General features: G+C 39.6%; 1 protein-coding gene across 1 annotated transcript in view; it reads right to left on the reverse strand.

The window, feature by feature from the left end:
- Nucleotides 1-233: 233 nt before the first annotated feature.
- BRMS1L (BRMS1 like transcriptional repressor) overlaps nt 234-13,512 on the reverse strand; it is a 35,815-nt gene continuing 22,536 nt past the window's right edge. Inside the window, exons 5-10 of the mRNA XM_060261872.1 lie at nt 11,523-11,619; nt 8,832-8,915; nt 7,066-7,130; nt 5,406-5,445; nt 4,604-4,730; nt 234-2,592 (exon numbers count right to left, since the gene is read on the reverse strand). Coding sequence (XP_060117855.1) covers nt 2,469-2,592; nt 4,604-4,730; nt 5,406-5,445; nt 7,066-7,130; nt 8,832-8,915; nt 11,523-11,619 — 537 coding nt within the window. The 3' untranslated portion in view covers nt 234-2,468. The remainder of the gene's footprint in view (nt 2,593-4,603; nt 4,731-5,405; nt 5,446-7,065; nt 7,131-8,831; nt 8,916-11,522; nt 11,620-13,512) is intronic.

Here is a 13,512-nt window from a genome sequence, read left to right on the forward strand (position 1 = left end):
GAAAAATTGTCTTCCATGAAACTGGTCCCTGGTGCCAAAAAGGTTAGAGGCCACTGCTGTAGAGGCCAGCTCTAGCATAATGCCAAAATAAATTATGAAAGTGATGACTGCTCTATTGGGGGGCGGGGTATATTGGAGATCTATTAAGGCCTATTACTTACAGTTTAGGACCCAGTGAATAAGGTTTATTTGAAAGAATATGCTACAGAAACCATACACACTATGCACAGGTATTTGGATTCTCCATGACAGGTCATTTATTTATACACTAGGTTAAAAAATACAAATATTTCATTACAAAAAAAAAGGCTTTATCAAACTGTGTACATACAATAGGTTTTGTCAAAAGCTCACCTGTCATGATTACTTTATATACAATTTGGCTATTATGAGTGACATGCAGAGTAACAAGAGAGAGTGCTGCTCTAGATGGATTTTAGACTTTGGGTGATGGTTAAACAGTTTCCCCCATACCAGCAAGTACATTTTCACACAAACATAAATGCAGTATATTGAGTTGAACAGATTTTATCCTGACCTGCAATAACTAGGATCAGTGACACTGGCTACAAAGACACCACAGTTTCTTGACACTCAGTAGTGGGGTAACAGAAGCACATGTTCTTTAAGAAGAGCAGTAGGCAGCCACTTTATTACTGCAATACTGTTCTTGTGCCCAACTCTGGACTGCAATGCAGAGCATGCACATTACATATGGACAATACAGGACAACTGCACTTCCATCGGCACAGTTGTGCAAGGCCAAACACCTTAAAATCCTTCATTCAAAAATCCCAATACATTACAAAGTTCTCTTGGAGGAAAGTGAGCTCCCACCACTAAGCACAGCTGAAAAGATTCAGCTCACAAAAAGTAAGAGAAAATTGTTAGGACGGAATCTCTCTTTAATGCTGCTTATCTTCAATACATTTTTAATTAGAAGGTGAGCCAATGAACTGCAAACCTGTGGGTAGAGCAGCATATTTCAATACATTTCTACTTTATCTAAACCAAGTAAAACTGTTCCAAAGAGCGCCACTTTCAAATGCAATGGTCTTCTTTACTAATGAACCCATTTCCACCCACTGAACCAGTTTGATGAATATGGGGTTAGGATTACTGGCATCTGCCTTGAGAATGCAATGATTTTTAACACATTGGCATTCCAGTTCAAGATTTCTGATATCGTGAGGATGCATGTTAGGATTCCAGATTTAGCACCAATCCAATCTAGAACATAAACACTCTTTTGGCAGTCTGTTCCATCAGGTGCAGGCTTTCTTCAAAGATGCATCTTAATGGATAGTAAAGTGCACATAAACCACCAAATAATGTCCCCCCTCCCCACCCCCAAATCCATTCTACACAACTCAAATGTGTAAGGAAAACCTAGAGGTCCTTCTCCTGAAGCTAAGCTTCTGAAATGCAACACTGTTGGAGCAGCAGAGGCAAAAGATTTTGGGATATGTAGTGAATACCACTATCTCTTCCCTATTCCTAATTTCAAAGAATTACACTTATTTTGGCTACCAATCATATAGAATGTTTAGCAATACTTTTAATTATTGTTTTGCCAGTTACAGAATAGGCACACCTGGGGAGGGGAAGGAGGGGGCTTAATACTAGTAGAAACAACATAATCTACTTTCCACCAATAATTCTGGCAAGCTCCAAGCTTAGTGCTAGAAAAGGAGGAAGTAGACACAATGGTCTTATCAGGTACCAGCCTAGATAAGGGCTGCCCCTGCACATTAAATTATGGCCTTTTTATTATTAACTAAAATTAGTAAATTGAGGTAACAGAGCTACAACAACTATTTTGGGTCTCCATTTTTTCAGTTGTTGACTTAAGAACACCTTCCCATTAGACCACATTAAAGTAACATTTGTGCAATCTAACTTCCTTGTAAGACAAGCATGGGGTGTTCTGTAAAATACAAGATGAGTTTTTAACATGTAGCGATAAACTTCACAGTTACCACATCACTTTAGAAAATGATATAACCACCATTTTTTTTCTTGTTATACCTGTAGCCAGCAATCCGAGAAACTGGTGTGTGTATGCAGTGGAGAACTAAACACACATCTGAGAGAAGACTTTCTAGTACAGCTTCCCATTCAGCTCAACAAGAAAGTTTAAAATTAGCTCTCCCATTCAATTCTGTGAGCAGCTACAGGAGAAACACCAAAGACACCCCAATCCCATGTGAACAACATAATTTGTAAGGACTGCAGCCACGGATATTCTCTGACTCCCCAAAGATTAATGTTTCCTATTTCAGGCACTGGACCCAAATGAGAGGTCAACATGATTACATGTCACTTGTTTCAAGACATCTGTATGAATATTACTTACACTACTACAAATACACAGATACTGCCACAAAAATAGATGAGAACATACAGTAAATACATCTGTAATTTCATGGCACATCAAGCAGGGTAACACTGTCTGGTTAGTTTAATGGTCAGTTGTGATTATGTTTGATTGAATATTTTCCTTTTTGTAGCTGAGAAATATACAGTTTGGATTTGCTTCCATCAGGCCTCTTAAACCACACTTCATCATGGTTAATTGTTGTAATTATGGCACTGAAAAGAGTGGGGATAAAAATCAGGAGCACATTAGTGTCCATGTAAATCTAAAGGATCACCCTAAACTGCATTGCCATTACTAAACAGTACAGTAATTATTGGTAATAGAACATACTAATATTATAACAACAAGTACCTCGTTAAATTAAGGATAGTTAATAGAATACTGGAACACTGATACTGGAAAATGTACTAAACATTACTGTGTTTGTTTACAAAGCATTCACATCTCTAACAGCTCCCTTTTTGTTAAGGAAATAAAAAAAGACTCTCATATCCCACAGGTTCAGCAACAGAGTGAGTGGCTGGCAATGTGGTAACCACAGCAGCATTCTTAGAAGCAAACTTGGAGTGCTGCCTACCAACAACAATCCCACAATAAAAACTATTTCAATGTCATGGGGTTTTTACACACATAGCATAATCAGCTCCATTATAACTGAAACTGCCCATGTGTCACTCAGAGAAGCTTTCCCAGCCTTGTTCTCACTTTCCCATCTCTTCAGGTTTTTAAATAATCATTCATTTTCAGAGATTTCATAAAAATATGCATTATGTGCTTTCCTGCTGCACATGCAAGTGAATTGTTCTAGATGTATTAATGCCCAGCCTCTACTGAATCACTGTATCGTTTTATCTACTTAAATTAAATGCAAATACATGCTCTTGTCCTTTTGACCTAAGTCCATTATGCTTTTATAATTGTCAACTGGAGACCGTGTTTCAGGGAAGCTTTCTGTCCTTTTTTGGGATCAGAGTATTTCTACACCATTGATTTCAGCGATTTAAGGGTCTCCCCATTCCTTGCTGAAGTACTTTTGCTTACTGGGATTAATGCTTGGCTTCCACTATCTTGCTTATACAATTCTTGTCATTACTAAGAATTCAACACTGTCAGCAACTTATTGCTGACATATATTCTTTACATCAGGCAACGGACAAATTAATGGACCACAATCCATTTTTAGCTATGAAATGGCTGGGTGCAAGCCCGCTATGCAGCTCAAGGGACAACAGCAACTGTAGGTGCTATAGCATCAACCCACATGTTGCACTGCAGTAATGCCTTTCAACAATCTTCTATGCACCTAGTAAATATATCCACAATGCACCTATAGGGCAATCCTAAATTAGTTACACCCTTCTAAGTCCACTGGCCTTAGGGGGGGGGGGGGGTAACTTTGCTTAGGATGTTGTGAAAATATTCCTGGAGGAAGAGACATGGAATCTGCAAGAAAAAGATGAAGAATGCTTACTTGAGGAATGCATGTGTGAGTGTCCCCCATTAATCCCATGCGAGCATAGAAATAAAAAGGAGTTTGCGGAGGACTGATGTTTAGGGATCTTTTTAGAAAGGGTTTGGAGATATCTTTGTATGCTGGCAGTATTAGATTCCTCCATGAACAACAGTAGCCATGCAGTAGGCCTGACTTACATGAAACTGTACATGAGTTTATCCAGGCCTCAGATTCAGTGGGAGCTCACAGGAGCACAGCTCCTGAACCTTTCTGAGAGTTCCACCTCCTCCTTCTGAGAGTTCCACCTCCTTGTCCATTGAATAGTACGTGCAGCTGCATAACAATCCCTAGATGAGCTCCACCATCTATTTTTCTACAAAATGACCCTTGAGTTTATCACTTGGAGTGTGTAAGATGGAGCCCCTCCTCCCCCAGTTCAAGTAGCTTGAGATGCACTGGTGTAACACCAACCACTAGAGCAGGGGTGGCCAAGTGTAGCTCTCCAGATGTTTTTTGCCTACAACTCCCATCAGCCCCAGCCAGCATGGGAGTTGTAGGCAAAAAAAATCTGGAGAGCTACCCTTGGCCACCCTTGCACTAGAGGAAACAGTGAAAACACAGGGTACAACCCCTGTGGCATTTCTGCACTCCTTTCCTCCAACAGTCATCACGCACAAGACTGGTACAGTTAATTCTACCACCTATCGAAGACAAAATCCAGTTTAAATTATTACCTACTAGTCAAGAGACTCATACATGCTAACCTTTACCTTGTAGGGCATTCATCTTTCCTATCAATACATATTGTTTGTCCACGTCCATACCACTCCCCATTGTAATAGAGTCTTCCTTCTTCCGATCTTGCACTGTACAAGTGTTTTTCCAATTTGACAGGGGCTGAAAGAATCAGTACAAGTAATGCCGACAAAGCAGGAAACAATTTAAGATTTCAATACCTGTCTCCCCCAAGAAGCAGAGAGTTCATCTTTTTTCTAGATATTCATAGTTATCAGTCCAGGACTTAGTTTTGGACTGATCTTAGTTCTGGACAGAGAGCTATAGCCAATTTTGCTTCTATAATCACACTTCTCAGCCAGACTAACTCTCGAAGTGACTTTAAATTAAAACCTCTCAATTGTGAAAATTCAGTGTTGCTGAAAAGCACTGTTCCTCTGTGATTTCTCCCTAAACATCAAACAAAACTTTATGAAATATGCAGCATCTGTTGGGACCTGGCTTAACGCTCAGAATATTAGTTAGTAGAAATAGCAGTGGGAGCAGCCCAGATGTTAGTCTTCCACCTCAGCTTTCAGCTGGAAGCTATTGTGCCCTTGCTCAATGATGAAGGCTTCTCTTTGAGAAGAGTACTCCAACAGAAATGGCATGGGTAAAAGAGTAGCTATTAAAGCCAGGCAGAACAGAAGTTTCTTCCTTGTGAGTGCCAGTTTGTGATCTAAATAGCATGCATTCTGAGGTTTTATCAATTTTGTTATGGTTTATTTAAACCTTGCTTGTTAAGGATCCCCCCCCCCCAAGCACGAGTAAATCAAGTGTTAGGAAAGCTGCCCTTACGTTCCGTTTTCACTCTGTGTGGTCCCAAGGTAGCCATTGCCTGAAAAAACAAAGAAGTAAAGTCATCCTTCCAGCAAATTGATTTGCTTTGTTCAAAATAGAAGCTTCATGATAGCTCCTGTTCCAGAATAAATGGATGTTCACAAAATATACTCTAAGGGCTTATCTACACATTGTAAAGCCCTTATATTCACTAGGGAAAACATGATGACTTGGTATCAGCTATGTGCTGAGTTTTCTGCTTCCCAAATACATACCAGTTCTTTCCTGCTTGCAAACAAAACAGGCAGGGAGAAAGCAGCTGTAGTCTCCCTATACTGTTTTTGCATTTGCAAACCATCCAGTGGAGCTGCTACCGGCTCCACTGTGAAACTTAAGTACAGCCACATAAGTAATAATACAGTAGTTCCAACTAGGTAGTTTGTAAGCTGCCTTGGTGGCTTTGATGCAGGTAGAGAGGTGGGATATAAATGTTGTAACTACAATAAATACAAAATAAACATAAAAGCAGCAGAGGGGAAAGGCTATCATTGCTTTATCTCTGCCTGTTTTGACTGTAAGCAAGAAAGCTTTTGGAATAAACTCAGTCTGTTGTGAGGAGAAGAAGGGAAGGTGATTGTTAACCTGCTCTTGGGTAGTGAAAAGCTGGTTATAAAAACCAACTCCTCTTCTTTCAGGTGCCTTTGAATACCAGAACAATGCTGCCCAGAGAATTCTGAAGTAGGTTTTGTCTCTGTAGACTTTAGAGCAAACCAAAAATTAATTACAAAGTTCTAATTAAGTCTACTGCCAGAAAATTGACAAGTACTGTCATACACAGTTAATAACATAATATATTAAACTGTCATTTATTCATAATCCTTTCTTGAGTTTATGCCTGCATGTACCTGATTCTCTGTACAACTATAAGGCCCAGTGACATGTAGCTAATTTTTGCTACTCCTCCAGCAGCCTGAGATACTTGCAAGTCATACCACAAATGCTTCTTTTCTGGTTACACCTGGACATGTCTGCTCCATATTCTATATGGATTGAACAAGACCTATAGATTGAATTTCTTGGGTACTGATTAACTTCAGAACAAGAAACTATTTGTTATGGCAGCCCATGTAAATACTGAATAGAACCACTGCTACAGTCACACTGACCTATTATTCTGCCTTCCTACAGCCTATCAGAGTACAGCCAAGGTGATTGTAAGGTGCACTTGTTCAGGAATCAGCAAAAGATATATTCACTGAGAACACAGGAACAACAGTTTAGACCTAGCCACAGAGTAAACCAACTGTACCACCAGAGCTGCTTGTTCTTAAAACTGTATTTTATATCATCTGAATGCTGTGCAATGTTACAAATTGCTACTTTCCCCATGCAACTAAGTATTTTGAACTTGCTTGTTAAAAATTAAGCTGTGAATCACATCACAAATTAATTAATCTGTATTCGTATGTGCTGTATAACTGTGGCATCAGTTCCTCCACCCAGCTAGCCCCAGTATCAATGGTATATTGTAGATCTCATTCCTCCCACCATCCAATAAAGTCATCTGGCTACCATTCCTGTTCCATGCACACCACCACATCCAGACTAGATAAATTCTTCCTAGCAACAAACAGCTTAAAATCTAAGACACCTGCATCAGAGATAAGATCATTCATACCTTTCTTATTGTTGTCCAGTCTTCAAGTATGTCCAGATCTTGTAGCATATATACTATATAGGGACGTTTCATAAGTTAAAGAACTTGTATTCTGACCAGATATAGAACTTGCGTATTTCATGGACCAGCATAAAGCATGCTTAGTATAAAACAACCAAGCCTAAAGAAATGCTAAGTTAGTTCCCAAATACATTTGAAAATGTGAAGGCTTCTCTTGAAGCACTGGTGCATATGTTTATTTAATGAAGCAAAGTCTAAGTCACTTTTTTGGAGAAGTTTTTCCAAAGCTGCTTAACGAATCCTATAATTATTTCATAACAAGTCCAAATTACATTTCTAGGAGAGCAAACTTTATGGAGAAATGGTATCTTTTGAGTATGAGGGAGAAAATTTAAGCATAGAGCAGGCATGAATCAAAATTAAGAGACTGAAACACAGGTTATGGTTTACTCACCATAAAAAGTCAATTTGTACACTACAAAGGCACACAACTTAACCAAAGAGAGATGCATTGCAATGTTAACTATTTAAAAAATCTATTTTAATTCAGCCCTTTCTTTTTCAGACCCACCTATGTTAACTCATTTTGCTACGGTTACCAACACATGACATGCAGCATGCCCAATTCTGGAAACCCCTCCATCTTTCTAGAGTCCAGAGGCCTCACTATATCAAATACTAGTTCCTCCCCCATTTTCCTGTTTCTATCCATGCTTGACTTCTCCTAGAAACATTCCATGGCAGAACACATCAGATACTCTCTTCTAACAATTCATACAGTGAAAGTGTCTCAGCAGAAGCCATGCTACTGGCTGCAACATACCAAAATCTGAACCAGGGAAGGAGAGGCAATGCAGATAGACTGAAGTAACAGCCCCAATTAACTGGGTGCTGCATTTGCAATCCAGAGGTGAACAAAGGAAGCATGCTTTGTCAGCACAGCCAGTTCTGCATCACTGAGAGAAAGGCCACAGGGATGGCCAGGTCAGGGGCAGGACTAGGGGAGGGATGGTGGCTCTGTGGCAGAGCATCTGCTTGGGAAGCAGAAGGTCCCAGGTTCAATCCCTGGCATCTCCAAAAAAGAGTCCAGGCAAATAGGTGTGAAAAACCTCAGCTTGAGACCCTGGAGAGCTGCTGCCAGTCTGAGAAGACAATACTGACTTTGATGGACCAAAGGTCTGATTCAGTATAAGGAAGCTTCATATGTTCATATATGTTCATATGACCCTTGGGCAGTCCTTGGACCGGACTCCTCACTGGGTCCACCCCACCCCTATAAATTGGAGCCACCACTGGGCCAACTTCTTCACTTGCTTTGGGCTCTCCCATTCCCCATGTTCGCTTCTGGTGAGCTTTCTTGGACCTTTTTATGTTCACCCAAAGAGATGAGAAATTACCATAAACAAAAGACATGTGCAAATCCTCCAGTGGCCACAAATTGTCAAGGAGGCTGCCGTAATAGACCCATGGAGCTCTGTACCACTCTGGTGGTGGTAGAAAGTGCCATTGAGTTGCAGTTGACTTATAATGACGCCTTGGAGTTTTCAAAGCAAAAGACATTCAGATTATTTGCCAGATAATCACAGCAAGTAAACTATTTCCAAGACCCCTGTAAAAATCTTAATCACTGTCTTCAGATTCATTTGGTTTCAAATCACCCCCTTAGTTTCTTAATTAATGTTTTTGTGGAGAGTCATTGGGCAGCCATATTGTTTAGTGCAATGAATATCACAGCCAGTTAGTAACAAACAAAAAGAAAAGGATATCTGATACAACAACGGGTTTTTTCTTGTCTGGACTAAATGGATCCTTCCTTTTCTTCCTAGACTGAAGTTCATCATTCCATAATTCTGTGAAAACATAAAAATGTTGCAGTTAAACTATTTTTCTTCTACAAAATCCAAATAAGTGAATTCAGCCATGTCAGGAGAAACAATCAATATATTTCATGACAACTATTTATGCCATATGCTTATTTAGGAACCACAATGATCACTGGCAGGTGTTATTAATTTATAGAACAAATGTTATGTCATTATGCCAGCAGTCTATTAACTTACTGAATTTAACGGTTATAAATTAAGCTTCTGACTTAAATATTGAGAAAATATCAGAAGCAGGAAATCAACTGGGGAGACAGGTTGGACACTTGGACAACAAAGAGCTGAAATAATTACTAAAGGAAGATAGGGAGATTGCATAGAAACTGAATATATTCTTTTTGTGTTTCCACTGTGGAAAATACTGGATAGTTAACCATGCTATCTTCAGGAAGGGTTGCTGCAAAACTGGGTCAAAAGGGATTACATAAGAGCTGAAATTCTATGGCTAATGGACAAATTATAAACAAACCAAGTTTCTGGGTTTGGAAACACACAGCTGGGAAACAGTTGACCTAACAAAAGTATTCAATTTGGCTCTAAACTTGGCTTCCTTATCAGAGAACTGGATAACAGTCACAACATAAACTTTTAAAAGAGTTATCAAGAGGAATACTGGAAGTTACAGGCAAATTATTCTAATGACTGTTCTGGGTAAAACAGTAGAAACAGTCCTTAAATGATAAAATTATTAAGCACATAGAGGAACATGTCCTATGGTTCAACTATCTCCACTGCCTCTGTAAAGGGAAATCCCTGTCTCACTAAACTTTTGAATTGTTAATAAGCATGCACATAAGGGTAATCTAGTAGAAACTTCTACTAAACATAAGAGTAATTTCACCGACACTGAGGCTTATATCCTGTGGAGTATGTGCATATTCCCACTAGCCTTTCTGAAGCCCTCTAAAATGATAATACTGGATATTGTTGAACTCACATGGAAAACACCTGACATAACTGGAAGGGGCTACAGCGAGGAGCAAGAAGTCGTTAAAATTGATCTCCCGTATTTCTTCAGTCAACAGAAATTCCTTTGCAGGAGAAGTAGTATCAACCTGTTTGCTCCTCCTCGGTGCAGCCTGTTGAGTTGCATGACTTTTTGTCTCAGTGAGTTCTGCAAACTCCAACACCAGCATTTTGGATATCTCCAATAACCACTGAGGGAAGGGGGAAGTAGTAAAGAACCGTACCTGCATGTGTAAATACTCCATAACTTTTAATCCAATATATTTGGATTTTCAAAAATGGTTTATGGGAAGTCCTTTATCAAAGGCTCTGGAATAAATTTTCCAGGCACAAGATAGGTCCTCTCATGGATTAGAGACTAGTACAACAGGGAGTGAAACTAAATGGACAGTTGTCATAACGGATGAAAGTATGCAATGGGGTCAGTACTGGGACAAGTCCCATTTAATTTGTTCACAGAAGATCTCCAATCAGAGGTAGGTAATGAAGTAACCAAGGCTGCAGAGAATTCTAAATCATTAAGGATGATGGAAACCAGAGATGACTGACAAGCTCCAAGAGGATTAGTCCACACTGGATGAGTAGAAAACAATATGGCAAATGAGGTTCAATGTATCTAAGTGTAAAGTTACAATGAGACAAAAGAAATATCAGCTTCGCATACACGTGGTAAATTCCAAACTGGGAATGACTGACTGTGTGCCACAACAGTGTAGGGAAAAGCAAAATATATGCTAGGGATTATCAGGAAATGAACTGAAACTAAAGTTGCCTGTAACGTAATGCCCTTACACAGATTTATGGTGCTGTTCCACTTCTGAATGCTGTGTACAGTTCTGATCACCACATCTAAAGCTGGAAAAGGGGCAACTAAAACACTTAAGGCAGTGGAACACATTCCATATGACACTTAAAAGGTGAAAAGACATGGCTTAGGTTTATAAAATTAGACATGGGGTAGAGAAAGTGAACAGAGAAAAGCCAGTCTCCTATAATACTGGAATTCATGACCACCAAATGATGCTGATAGATTCAGACAAACAAAAAGGAGTCAAAAGATAATTAGCATATGAAATTCACAGTTGCAAGATGCAACGATGACTATAAGCTTAGATAGCTTTAAAAGGGATTTGACAAATTCATGGAGGATTGGTTCCCAACTAACCATGGCAAACAAAGGGAACCTCCATATTCAGAAGTGATAAGTCTCTGGATGCTAGTGCTGGGGGCCAACAACAGGGGGTGCCCTTGGTCCATCTGTCCTTTTGTAGACCTTTCTGGGGCATCCAGCTGATCATGGAGTGAAAAAAAGAAGCTGATGTAAAGGAACAACTCATTTGATCCAGCAGGGCTGCTCGTGTGTTCTTATGCTCATATATTAAAGTCCTTTGTATATGCTCTTTACTTGCTATTAGTGTGCAGCAAAATTGTCCAAACACAGTACTGCCAAAATACTGGCTACAATCATACTTTTTTTGCTTTTGATCATCTTGTGTTGAACAGAAGGACCTCAAATAAGCCCCAAAGCATGCTGCAGTTCATTGAAACATCCCATCTACAGGAAATTTATTCACCAGACAGCTGACTAGCTCCTCAGCTCTAAGTTACCTGAGGTAATGTCAATGCTATGTCTGTCTTCTTCAAGTCGTCTGATTTTCTCTTCCAGTTCACTCTGAACTGTGTCATACAGCAAGAGCTTTTCACTCTGGAAGAAGAAGTTGCTAAAGATAAGTTAATAATGTAGTCAAACATTAACCACTAAAAGCACACAATACTTCTCCTACTGGATTGGGCATTCAAGATAAATTCAAGACAACAATAGCTACATGGAGACTTATAAGCTACATTCCTTCACTAGGTTCAAAGCAAAAGAGGCAAGATGGAAAAGAAACAGTCATGCTTTCAGATACTTGAATATGATACAACACATGAAAAAAAAAGGATCTATGTCTTTTAAGCAGGTGTATGGTTTAAGAAGAGAGCTGGGTCAAAACTCCTTCCAAGAAACATTTTGAATTTGCTTTGATCAATTTGATTAATAAAACTTTTTGGTCAATACCAATAATTTAGGTAGAGTGGAAACGTATACAATACAAGAAGCAACACTGGATACGTCATTACCACACTTTTCTTAATCCTACAAGTGGAAGCCCAAGATTTCCAGATGTCCATTTAAAACATGACCCTTAAATACACACAGATTCTAAACACTCACAGAGAGCAGATAAGGCCTGGTGCTCAGCAGCATTTTTAAATGAACTGTTAGTACTTCTGTATGTTTGACTTTTATCCTCCCCTTCATAGTGGCTATTAGCCACAGTGTGTATATATAATTTTTTTGGCCACTGTGTGACACAGAGTGTTGGACTGGATGGGCCATTGGCCTGATCCAACATGGCTTCTCTTATGTTCTTATGTGAAATGGCTCAGCGCAGGTTACACACACAGTTATAAAGATGTAAAAACAGTTAAAAACTATAACAGCAATTATTCTAAAAGATGACAGTTCAGACTCTTCCACACTTTACTGTGTCCATGGAGTCCTGGTAACAACTTCAGTCACTCTTCAAGAGGTTGTGGTCCTTATAGTTAACAGCAAATAGTGACTGATGGTAGCAATTAGAGACAGGGACAGAAAGGGCAGATGTTGCATGTCTATTTGTTTATAAATTTGCCCATGCCATGCAACTTGGCGCATTAGATCACATCTACAGGATTTTTTACTCTTACTTTTCCATGGAATGTTTTGCATGTGCAGGTGGTGTTTTGTTTATTGCTACTAATATAGCAATCCTGGCAGCTATTCTGCCCAGCAATCAAGTTTGCATTACAGAGTGTGACATTCTGCCATTCTATAGTCTACTCTGTGCATTCCTGCCACTGCGTGGTTTTGCAGATGCCACCCTGTAATTTGCACGATGGGTCACCCTCCAAACCATTTCCATGTCCCACAAATGACTGATGTAGAAAGAGGAAAGAGCAGCACTCAGATCCATGCTGGTCATAGGAATGATACGCCATACCAACAATATCCTACACAAAGAAGCATGTGGTTCTCAGATAATTCACAGAATGAATAACAAATAAGGGTATGGGGCCTGGTGGAAACCATATAGCCAGAATCCAAAAGACGCTGCAACTGGCTTTGTGTGCCCAAAGGGGCTTTACACCTTCAACACTTATTTCTAAAACACCAGTGCCGCTGCTGTTCTCACTAGTCCCACTTTTAAAAATGGAAGTGTTTCAAAATCAGCATGTGACACAGAGTTGGGACCTGTTGTTCAAATTCAAGAACCCCACCAAGTATGACTGAATCTTGCAGCATACCTAAAAAAAACCAAACCTCTGGTATTTTGTATGCATCATAAGTTAATGTCCTTCACTTGTTACCTGACCTTTGGACTGCTTTTGGAGTCTGCCTTTGGAATACTGGACCAGACCTTAGACATTGCCTTTGGACTGTGTTTTTGGATCTTGGACTGTGACCTGAGAACAATGGCTGCCCACCTACTTTGCTACATTCTTCAGATCCCTGAACTACTACATGCCATGCCATCAGCAAAGGTCTAAAAGGTGGCATCACACAGCAGTGAACCAT

Source organism: Heteronotia binoei, chromosome 21, assembly GCF_032191835.1.
Source record: "Heteronotia binoei isolate CCM8104 ecotype False Entrance Well chromosome 21, APGP_CSIRO_Hbin_v1, whole genome shotgun sequence".
In the NCBI taxonomy this organism is placed as follows: domain Eukaryota; kingdom Metazoa; phylum Chordata; class Lepidosauria; order Squamata; family Gekkonidae; genus Heteronotia; species Heteronotia binoei.